The sequence below is a fragment of the Tachysurus fulvidraco genome, chromosome 3 (assembly GCF_022655615.1).
Source record: "Tachysurus fulvidraco isolate hzauxx_2018 chromosome 3, HZAU_PFXX_2.0, whole genome shotgun sequence".
NCBI classification, from domain to species: Eukaryota; Metazoa; Chordata; class Actinopteri; order Siluriformes; family Bagridae; genus Tachysurus; species Tachysurus fulvidraco.
Genome location: NC_062520.1, coordinates 13,855,712 through 13,868,363, shown reverse-complemented (window position 1 = coordinate 13,868,363; position 12,652 = coordinate 13,855,712). Strand labels below are relative to the sequence as shown.

The window sequence follows — 12,652 nt, the reverse complement described above, 5'->3', positions numbered from 1 at the left end:
TCCACCAACAACCTGATCAAACTGAGGACAGAAAGCTGATTCACCACACATTCAACACAAATTTCTTCCAACTTACATTCATGTCTGAACCAGTTTAATTATGTGCTCCAAGTCCTTCATCTCAAAGCGGAAGTAAGAAGTAAGAAAGTTTCCCCCAGCAGTTCTTCTGTTCTCTTCTTTCCTTTTGTCTTTCACTCTTTTCTCTCTGCTACTCTTCCCTGTTTGAGTAGCTGTCCCTGAGCCGAGGTGGAACTGCCCCCTCCCACTCTGCTCACCCATACATTTGCACTCATGCTCACACACACATACACCATACACCCACATTGCTGCTGCTGTTGCCCAGACTTGCTGGACCATCCAGCTGGACCTCCTTGCCTCTGTATGGTTACAATAACAAAGCCAGACAGATATATGCACACTGCACTGGAGAGAGAGAAAGAGAGAAAGAGAAAGTGAGAGAGAGAGAGAGAGAGAGAGTTTTTAAATTTTTGTATATTTTTATCTATTCTGTCTTTTTCTGAAGTGTACATTTGAAGTGTGTGTGAGTGTGTGTGTGTGTGTGTGTGTGTGTGTGAGAGAGAGAGAGAGACTGAGAGAGAGAGACTTGTTCCTGATACCCAATGGGAGATTACACTGATGTTTTAAATCCTTTAAGCCCCTCCTAACTTCCCTACAAACACACATGATTTCCACACCCAGCGTTCCGTTTGCATCTACAGTATATGTATATTCTGGGAAATCTTCTTCACCATAAAGCGGGTGTATTACAAGTGATTACAGGTCTTAACATCCCAAGTAGCCATCTCCTTCATGTATTCATCCACCTTCTAGAATTCTACACACACTCGCACATAATCTCTACTTCACCTTGCCACACTGTTTTATTGTCCTGCATTTACTTAGTTGATGGTATGTATCAGTAGGTTATGTGAATGATTAATATACTTGTGTTTATTGTTAAAGCAGTGTTTTGTGTTTCTTACAACAGAAAATGGCTCTGAGAGAGAGAGAGGGAGAGAGAGAGAGGGAGAGAGAGAGAGAGAGAGAGAGAGAGAGAGAGAGAGAGAGAGAGAGAGAGAGAGAGAGAGAGAAGACCAAATTCTAACAAGTTCTATTCTATTTTTTTAACATTCTATTTTCTTTTTAATATTTTTCCCCTTTAATTAAGTGTGGATTTTGTGCAACATAAAATGTGTTGGGGAAATTCTTTGCCTTTATCTAATTAAGTATTTCAGTAATTTTGCAGTTATTTATTTTTAACTAACCAATAATTCTTGCATCTTCAGGTTGGAGGAAATCTTGCCCAGAGCATTAAATCTGCCCATTTATCAAATCACATTAAGTACCACATTTTCAGTGGGTCACCTGAGGCACACATCGGGGCTTTATCCTCTAATGGAATATGACTTAGTACTATGTGCTTTTACTCTTCTCCATCTGTATATTCTAATGAGTTATAATCCTACTTTCCTCTGAAGTTCCTCTTAATGATTCTACCTCATGCTGTCTGAGGGAGCTTTCTTTTGAACCTGAACTACTTGAAAATTTATATTTTTTGACATTTGATGATATTTTAAAAGTCCTATACTGAAAAAATAAAATTGAACTAAATAAATTGAAATGACTTATAATGGCAGTCTCATCAAGATGACACAAATGTTGTTTGCATGATGATGCGTAGTGCTGCATCTTTGCCAATATAATTGATGCTAATTTTATCTCTATTAGCTTTGCCATGTTCTAATTTTAGCCAGGGCCATAAAACCTACCGCCAAACTCGCTCCAGTAGTCGGTGTCCTAGCTGCAAGGCACTATAACATCTGCCAGCACTGTGCCTCATTTGTTACTCAGATCAGAAATAATCAGAAATCTGTGTAATGTGATGTGATGCTCACCTTATATTCATTTTCTCTAAAGCTTTGCATTTCCCTTCTGTGTACACGATGATTTATATGTCCTTGGCTCTATGTCTGTCTCTATTTTAAATAATCTTCTGATCGAAGCTACTTCTTTGCTATGACAAAAGCCAAGGTTGTATAAATCAATAAATGAATTAGATTAATGCGCCTTCTTGCCAGTTAGGCAATATGATTCTAGAGAACTAACCTCCAGATTTGAGAAGTGATGGACAGGTTCTGCATCTGAGAGTCTAAATGAATGTCATGTGGCTCAGTGTCTATATTGACCCTGGGTTGTCCCGTGACATAGTCTGATTTGATCTGCTGCAAGCTGTTCAGCATGTGATTCATCTCCTTATGAGCTGTGTGTGTGTGTTTGTGTGTGCCTGTGTGCGTGAATGCGCGCGCGCGTGTGTGTGTGTGTGTGTGTGTGTGTGTGTGTGTGTGTGTGTGTGTGTGTGTGTGTGTGTGTGTGTGTGTGTGTGTGTGTGAGAGAGAGAGAGAGAGAGAGAGAGAGAGAGAGAGAGAGAGAGAGAGAGAGAGAGAGAGAGAGAGAGAGCAGAGAAAATTAAAATAAGTTAAAGATTAAAGGGTCATTTATGATGTTATATAGTCTTCCTTAGCACAGCACTGCATCCTTCAGTCTCAACACTCGGCCACTAAACCTTCCAGCATCCATCACACAAAGATATTCAATACACAATCATCTGAGTAATCAATCATTAGTGCTATAGCAACTTTGTGTAAATTAGAAACTACAGCTGGCAACACATACCAAATACATTATAAAGAATCTAGATAAGATGTTATCAAACATTTTGTAGCCAGGGACTCCTTAAATTAGTCCACAAGCCTCCTCATCATTATAATTACTTTATAATCCTTATATTAAATCTAAGTATTTAAATGTTTATAATAATACTTTGGCTATTGGAACCATAGATCTTGCTTAGTCCTGAACTTTGTACTGACACAAAAGGTTCAAATTGACATTATTTACAGATGTGATCGTTCATTTCAAACAAATAAACAGGCTGATAAACAGAACTACAGTAACCCAATAATACATATAATAAGTTTGATAATGATGATTGTGATTTCTAGCATTATAACAAAAAAGGCCTGTTAGCCATGTTTCATCGAACCATGGAGGAGTCCGGGTTCCACTTTGAGAAGCAGTGCTTTAGAAAGCAAGCGAGATTAGATAGTTAGCTTGTATTAGCTGCTGTGAGGACTGGTATGAGCGTTGTCATGGTTACAGTGTGGTGAACTTCCAAGAGAGCTAATAATGAGCAGCAATGCCTAATGAAGAGCTAAATGCTGTGCCCTGTTTTTGTGTGTGTGTTTGGTAGAAGATTTTTTTCACCTGACCTGAGCTTATATCACAGTCAAGCAGCAAAATGCATTGCAGCAATAATTAAATCCACAGTTAATTATTAAATAAATAAATGATCAGTAGCAGTTTGTAGAATAGTGTACCGTAGCACAGTAGGCACTGTTCTGATTGAGACAAGGTCCACTGTAAAAAAACACTATAGGAATAAAAATGAACCGTACTGCGTCAGACTAGTTTACGCCCACACAGATTGAGAGTGCTGACGATTTCCACTAATTCTCCGTAGGTGTCAGGTGTTAATGCTTCCATAGCAAACCATATATCAGTGCTTAAACTAAGGCTTATTCATCCCAGTTATTTCCATCTAAAGGATATTAATGAATAGGGATGAAATGATATATTTATTCACAATTCAAATGCTTCTAGGAAAACTGAAATAGATTTTTTATATACAAAATTAAATCAATTAAAAAAATACTCCAAAGAGTTTTAATATTGTAAACATTATTGCAATACAGGTTAAGCATATATTAAAAATAAATAAATAATAAATATAGATTTATTAGTATAGATTTTCCCAAACATTTTGTGGTCCAGAGACTGAAACGAGCTTCATAGCTCCATAGTCACCTAAGTTGCCTGTTTTCGGTGGTGCCTCTTTCTCTCTCTCTCTCTCTCTCTCTCTCTCTCTCTCTCTCTCTCTCTCTCTACCCGAAGAGCTTTGACTTAATGTTTTAATTATTATAATATAGGCTTCTGTCTGTATACAGTGATGGTCACATCACAGCACAGAAAATTACTTAGATGGGAGAATCATCCCATGTTTTCACACATTGCAACTGCATTACATGCATAACTAATTATAATGGAATGCTGATATCACACATTTCCATGACACACATCATTACATTTTGCTTCTCAAATGCATCATGTTATGATGTATCATTACACAACTATTCATGATCGCATATCGACTGATTAATAAGCAGCTAATAACATGCTGAACATTCTCGTTTTCTTTTAAATGATGTTTTTAATGATATAATTCTGATTTTTTTTGTGTGTATTTTTTAAAATGCAGTACCACAATGTTAGTGCTGCTCACCAGAGAACACTATATATGTTGTATTTTATATTGTTAAACACACTGTGATTTTAGCCATACTATACGTACAGCCCAAGGATTTTTTGGAATGACTGGATAGGAGGATTTCTACTTATCCATCTTATCCAACATATCCATCTGTTTCATATCTTTACTGAATTTCTGACTTTTTTGCTTTGTTCCTAACATATGTGTTTTTCAAATCTATAGCAAACCTAATATTTAATCATTTTAATTAGTAATTATTTGCACTTTGCAAATTTGTAGAGAGCTGTCATCTGTCTGTCACATTACATTAACAGAGCTGACAGTGACAGCAGTGATGGGAATCACGGATCATTTTAGTGAGTCAGAGCAATCAGTTCAGCTTAGCAAGAAGAAATGATTCTCACTTCCATTTTTTTTCTTTTCAAAACCACCACATATATTACCTAGTGTTATTTTAGTAAAAATCTTGTCAAATGTCCATAAAAATGACATGCGCATTGTGTTTATTATACACTTGTTATTTCAGCTGCACCCTGTTTATGGTCACCACAGCAGATCATCTAGACCACATATTTCATTTGGCACAGGTTTTACACCGGATGCCCTTCCTGATGCAACCCTTCCATTTTATCTAGGCTTTGGACTGGCACTGAGAGTTAAGTCATCAGTGGCTGGGTTAGCTCCGTACCTACAAATCAAATCCACCAAAGCATTCTGTTTACTGGTAAAACTCCATCTCTATCCCAATCTATGGTTACCGGATGTGACAGAAAGAACACAGTACAGGTGGAGATGAGGTTCCTCCACAGGGTTGTTGGATTTGCTCTCAGTGATGGAGCTCAACGACCCAGATCCTGCTGCTTCTCCAAATTCGAAGGAGTGTGTTAAGTGGGCTTGAGCATGTTAAGAGCGTGTCCCTGGTGTGCTCCTGCTAGGGCTTTATCAAACACATTCAGCTGGAAGCAGACCCAGGACAGACCTTAGACCTGCTGGAAAGATTACATCTCACAGTTGGTTTAAGAACATGTGAAGATCCCCCTGAAGGAGCTGGAACCTGTGGCTTGGTATAAAGAAGTCGGGCTTGACCTACTTAGTTTGTTGCCTCTTTGAGCCTCACCAGGAAAAAGGAAATGAATGAATGAATAAATGAACGAATTAATGAACAAATGAAAAATATGTAAGCAATGCTGCAAGTAAAAAAACCCATATATCTGACTACATGGACTTCCACAATATGGAAAAAATAGCATTCTTAATTGCACTGATTCACATAATCGTTTAAATAACCTAGTGAACCTGTGGTGTATCATGGGTTTCAGTCTGCATTAAATATTTTTTAAATATTTACATGAAATATTTCTTAATACAAAAATGTATTTCTTGCAACCAGAAAATGAACGTTACACAAAATGAACATGAAAACTCAGAAATGGTCCATCATCATAATTAAAATGTTGTTTGTTACAATGCTCATTTGTATGCTTGTGTGCATAGATGACTCCAGCTGTACTTCTTTATTACTATCCGTTGCTGAATTGCTTTAGATGCATTGACTGCAGTTTCCTTAAACCCCATCAGGTATTCCAGTTATACGGTTTACTACTCTCTACCCCCCTCATCAGGTTATTACTCAAAACACACAGGCATTTCAACCAGTATGATGAATGAAAATCTTTACTGTGTATGATTAGTATTAAAGCATAGAAAGTGTGCACCATCTTACAGAACACACGCACACACACACGCACACACACAGAGACACACACAGACACACACAGAGACACACAGAGACACACAGAGACACACACACACACACACACACACACACACACACACACACACACACACACATACACATACACACACACACACACACAGTGTGCCATTTTGGTGCAGTGCCATCAGTGATAAAACAAAAAGCTTTCCTAAGATTTATGGAGCGTCTGACTGTACTGCTGTTTTACACCATGGTTTACTAGTTTCTCATTCAAAAGAGAGAAATCACCGGAGTGACAAAGCACCTGCTTAATTGCTTGGGCTCTTCTGCTAATTCTTTGAGCACAATGCATACAAAGGGCACTTGAAAGTAACATTCTGTGCAAAAATCAAATTTACACAATTTCCTCTTATCCCAAACAGTCAATCAGCAGAGGCACTTTTGTTGCCTTGTGTTTGCTTCTTTTGTTTTACACTAGAGATTCAAAGGCAGGCTTGATAGCAAGAAAGAGAAGCATATTTTCTGAACAAATGTTAACTAAACTAGCTTACGTTCAAGCAAACTGTAAAATGTTTACACCCGCTTGCCTCAAACAACATCCTTAATTGATTCTTCAGCACTTTTTTCCTTAGCACCTAATTTGCTAAAACCAAACAAACCAATCAGTGCCTTTTCAAGTGAGAATATGTTGATTTTGCTTAAACTACAAGCTTCCTTCATTTGTTAGGTACTGTATATTAGTTACTTCAGATACTTTAGGTCTCATAGCTCCAGAACAGTTCATATAGCAAACAAGTCAAAAAAGCTTCACAAATCCTAACATATAACAAACTGTCTAATGCTATGTATGTGATGCCTTGTAATTGGTCGTGATAGCATTGTAATAATGTCATTTCCCACCTCATCATATTTGGCCACATCAAAGTGGACAAAAACATGGGTAACTCGACAAAAGCATTTCTGTTGTGGCTACTGGTATTATTCTGCCATACTGATCTTCAAGCACTCATGTAATATTTTGTACAGAACAATGAGTTAACCAGTTGTTGACTGGGTTATCCTCAGATGTCATGCCCATAAACTGTCAACTGAACGTCTGATGCATGTGGCACACAAAATTGGAAAACCTTCAGGAGTTTCAAAGTCATCTGATTGGTGTCATTCTACAGGATTTCCAGGAGACATGTGTGGCATATTCTTTTCACAGTCTGCCTGAAACCAAAGCCAACGTGACGCTCTACTTTCCCCATGGAAGAAGGAAGCTGTCGTGTTTACACACGACATTGTGACAATGAGCACTTACGAGGATCAGCTAAATGCTGGATTTTCCAACTGATATGAAGTTCATGGTATAGACTCATTAATTTGCACAACGTTTGTAATTGAACAATATGTGGTTGCATAGTGGTCTCTTTTGTAGGGACATCAAAACTTTCATTTTCATGCCCCTAAACATGCCACTGAACTAAACAAACTTCGGTTTGTCAGTCAAACGCCCTCTTGGACAGTCCATGGCTAATAAAAGCTGCTATGTAGTCCAGATCTTCTGTCTTCAGTCTGAAGCTCTGGCTACACGAGACTAGTTATTGACCAGCAAACACTAATATTATGTGCAGAGAGTTGGGCTGATTAAAACGAAAAATGAAAGTCTCTCTCCATTACACACACTGATTTTACTGACTGTGGCTGCTCTAGAAATCTGCAAACAAGGACAAACCTATACAGATTCAGGGCAACCATGTATCAGGGCTTTATTATGAGTAAAAGCATGTGGTTTAATCATTATATGTAGATTAATCTTTTAATCATTAGCTAACTGTCAGTACTCAAAAGTTACCGGAAACTTTACTTACAGTTATTGCTGCACAACAGCTCACAACAGATACTGAAAACAAAGGTTCACATACTGTCACAGATACGTACTGTAATGTCACAGATATGTAATGCTGGATCATTTTCTCAATAATTAAACAAAGATGTATAATATTGTTGTTATTTGTTTGATTGTGTTCACTGTTTACTTTTAGGACAAAAAATCTGATGATGTTTAGGAATTTCTAAAGGGTTCACAAACTTTCAAGCGACAATATACAGTATGTAAGACACTGTGTGTATGTGTATATACACACACACACACACACACACACACACACACACATACACATATATATATATATATATATATATATATATATATATATATATATATATATATATATATATATATATATATATATATATATAGTTAGGTCCATATATATTTGGACACCGACAGGTTATTTTAGCTGCTCACCAAAACATATTCAAAATAGAGTTACTGTATATAATGGGTTTAAAGCACAGACTCTCTGCTGTAATTCGATGGTATTCACATTACAATTGGAAAAAGGGTTTAGGAATTACAGCTTCTTAAAATGTAGCTGCCTCTTTTTTAAGGGACCAAAAGCTATTTCATGGGCTGTATGGGCTGTTAATCCCTCATTAATCCATCATCAATTGAACAGATAAAAGGTCTGGAATTGATTCTAGGTGTGACATTTCTGTTTGGAAGCTGTCGCTGTAAATCCCAACATGCTGTCAAACAAGCGCTCAATGGAAGTGAAACCATCATTAAGATGAACAAACTTAAATCCATTAAATCTATCGGAGAGATAGCAGAAATGTTAGGAGTGACCAACAGTTTGGTACATTCTGGTAGTTTGGTACAAAAAAGAGCACACTTGTGAGTTCGAGTACTTAAAAAGGCCCGGACGTCCATGGAAGACAATAGTGGTGGATGCTCGCAGGATCCCTTCCATGTTGAAGAAAAACCCTTCACAACATCCAGCAAAGTGAAGAACACTCTGCAGGAAGTAGGTGTATCAGTATTTAAGTTTACCATACAGAAAAGGCTTCATGGGAGCAAATACAGAGGGTTCACAACATGGTACAACCCATTAATCAACCTCAAAATTAGAAAGGCCAAATTATACTTTGCCAAAAAACACCTAAAGAAGCCAGCTCAGTACTGGAACAGCAATCTTTGAACAGATGTAACTAAGATCAACCTGTACCAGAATGAACGTATGGAGAGGGCTTGGAACAGCTAATGATCAAAAGTACACCACATCCTCTGTAAAACATAGTAGAGGCAGTGTGATGTAGAGGGCTGCATTGGGATTGGGCTCCAGCGGGACCCAACACAAATCTCGCGGGAGCAGGCGGTTTCACCTTTGCTGCGGGAGTGGGCGGGAGTGGACACAAACATTGCGGGTTCGGGCGGGAGTGGAACACGCAGCTTGCGGGCACGGGCGGTAATGGTCAGAAATTCAGCAGGAGCGGGCTAGTGCGGGTTTATAAAAACAGTCCCGTGCAGGGCTCTAGTGTGATGGCATGGGCATACATGGCTTCCAATGGCACTGGGTCAATTACACTTTTACTTCTGTTGTGGGTATTTTGGGGCTATGGTCTTTAACTTTTGATCGGCTGATGAACAGCTTGTTTCAGTTTAAATGCAGTTTTCAATAAATCTCTGATTTTTTGTCTCTTGCTCCTTTTTCTTCTTTTGAAGCTGTTCTTACAACCTGGTTATGATCCACTAGTGTGAAATGCAAATACTTGGAATGTTTTTACTAATATTATTAGTCAAATCATCTTATACACTTGCATAAAATTGCATTAATAAATTGCATAAAATTGTAAAATTCAATCTTATATAAATGTTGACTGAAACTGCATTTAGCTGTACTTTTGATCAGCTGAAATCATGTTCAAAAAAACCACAAATGCTTTTCTGGACAGTTAATCTAAGCTGGCTGAATGATCTTGTGCTTTAAAAGATGGTTTGTCTGTCCTTAGCATACGTGATCAGCAACACACTCCATCTGGGAACAGTCTGGATTGATGTTACTCATTTCAGTAGCTCTAAGTGCTGAGGCCTATCAGCATATTTCACTGTCTGTGTAGGCAGAGTGCCAGGGATGGCCGCATGCGCCACCATAAGCACAGCATGATCCAGCTAAACATGGCAACATCCAACCGGTTCTATATCCTCTAACACACTCAAGCATGTTACTGGAAACCATTGCAATTTTTTCATAAATAGTAGTATCAGTAATAAGTAATAGAATCCTAAAAAGTAAAGTGCTGGATTTCAATCCACCGATTAAAAATATGCAATATTAGTGATGAGATGAACGTTATTTCATTCATTATATATCATAGCTTTGGTTCTGTTCACTATCCTGTGTGCCGAGTGAACATTGTCCTTATAAATGACACATTAAGCAGCACAACATCAATTCCAGTGTGTACTTCAGACACACACATGCTCATAACATGCAAATATGGTGAAGCGCCTGTAATTGTTGCCTAGTTCTAGAAGCAGGCAGGAAGATGACAGAAATGTAAGAAGAACAAAGGTTCCCAAAAGAGATAGAGTGACTCATCCCCCCTCAGATAGGGTTGTTGCAGAGCATCAGTTACCTGTCAGAAAACTAGAGCACATCCAATTAGAGCTTCCTGTGCCAGGCAAGTTCGTAGGAAATGCACAGAACCACAGAGTGTGTTATTTCAGACAGCTTTGACATTTTATACACAGCCACTACAACTAGAACTCAACATATACAAGTGGCCTTACTACAGACTCTTCTGTGTGTCTGTGTGTGTGTGTGTGTGTGTGTGTGTGTGTGTGTGTGTGTGTGTGTGTGTGTGTGTGTGTGTGTGTGTGTATGAATGTGTGTGTATCTGTATGTGTGTGTGTGTGTGTGTGTGTGTGTGTGTATCTGTTTGTGTGTGTGTGTGTGTGTGTGTGTGTGTGTGTGTGTGTGTATGTGTGTGGGTGTGTGGGTGTATGTGTATATGTATGTGTGTGTATATGTATGTGTTTGTGTACTGTATGTGTGTGAGCGCGGTACCTCAGAACCTTTGTGCACTTCCTTGCTGCTCCTGTGTGCTGGAGATGAGGATGCTTTGTTAGTGGTGGAGTTGGAAAGGCCCATCACTGATCCATTCTCCACTGGCTCATCTGTTGCAGGTTTTGCCACAGACCAGCCTGAATTGTTGTCTACACACACATGGAGTATTTGTTCAAAATGATCTGCTTATGAAGCAGAATGATGAAGTAGCAGTCTGTTATTAATGAAATAGCAGTCTGTGACAGTTGCTTGCTAGAAGGAGAATTATGCTAATGTTGCAGTAGCTAAGATTGGTTGTTATCTTTTTACGTTTTACTTCAATTTTTCTTGCACCTAATATTTTTGATCTACTACTTTTGACATTACTGCATTTATCTACAAATCATATATTTATAAAGTCATTAGGTGACATTTTTTAAGAATCAGGCAGCAATAAGCAGTGTGACCTAGTGGCCTGTGACCTAGTGAAACAGTCTTGTCTGGTTAAGGGCATCTGTAAAATGCCATGAATGTAAATGTCGATGTTAACGTAAGTGTAACGATAAATATTTCCCATCAGGCAGTTTGTATTGTAATCTGCATCTAAAAGATATCTACGTGAATGTGAGACATCAAAACTGTGGAGAACTCTGAATTTTGCACTGAGTTCAGGGTGAAATTTGATTTGTGTTAAATAGCCAGACCTTTGGATAAAGACTCTTGGGTAAGAGTTGTTGAATACTAAGGAGGAGATGGGGGGGTACTGGGTGAAGTCACTACTGGTAAACGAGAATGCTTTACTCTGTGCTTTGGATATTGTTTTGTACCCAAACTTCAGTTATTTAAGAAAAAATGACAAATTTGAATTTCATTTTAATCTTCAGTGTCTGTCATATAATAATGTTTGTTTTTTTTGTTTGTTTTTTCCAATTCCAGTAAAATTATTTACTTGTCACAATAAAGCTCAACCATGTCCTCTAATATGTCAGTCTAGATCCACAGTGAAACAGCAAAACTCCTGTCATCCTGCCTCCTGTAGTGATCTACACCATTGTGTCCAGACAGATCAACCCACACTGTAACTCACCTGTGCTCAGCCCTGGTGTGTGTGTGGTGATATTGCGTGCTGCCTGGGAGACATTGTGCTGAAGGATGCTCAGGCATTCTCCTAGACAGCTTAGCGTGGCTGCAGACGTAGCCTTGAGCAGCAGCAGGTCTGGATCGAGAGAGGAAAGAGGCCCACGGCTCGGCAGAGACTCAATGGAGTGCAGTAGGTTCTTCTGCTGGCCCTCAGCCTGAGACATGACCTGAGTAGCAAACAATACTTTTAGAAAACTAAAAAAAAGTCTTGGACAGAACCATATGCTTAAAAGCTATGCTCATAAAAGGTTTAAGCTATTATTTATAAAATGGTTCTGACACCAATTATTATAGAGTACAGAGCATCAACTGGGATACATAAGTTTCCATACATGAAGCAATGCAGCTTATTCAGCAGGTAACACACACAAACACACACACACATACACACGCACACATGCACACACACACACGCACTCATGCACACACACACACACACACACACACACACACACACACACACCTGTTAAAAGTCCAGTCAAAATAAAAAAGCATGAATAATATGAAGCATATAACTGCCATGAACTGAACACTGATGGTTAAGCATTTAAAAGTTAACTGTTTCCACCATTTCATGTTACTTGCTTATACATA

General features: G+C 38.5%; 1 protein-coding gene across 3 annotated transcripts in view; it reads right to left on the bottom strand.

Moving 5' to 3' along the window:
* osbpl10b (oxysterol binding protein-like 10b) overlaps nt 1-12,652 on the bottom strand; it is a 42,860-nt gene that overhangs the window by 12,079 nt on the left and 18,129 nt on the right. For all 3 annotated transcript variants that reach the window (XM_027150023.2, XM_027150025.2, XM_027150024.2), the window contains 2 exons: nt 12,006-12,225; nt 10,940-11,088 (listed from right to left, as the gene is read on the bottom strand). In XM_027150023.2, coding sequence (XP_027005824.1) covers nt 10,940-11,088; nt 12,006-12,225 — 369 coding nt within the window. The remainder of the gene's footprint in view (nt 1-10,939; nt 11,089-12,005; nt 12,226-12,652) is intronic.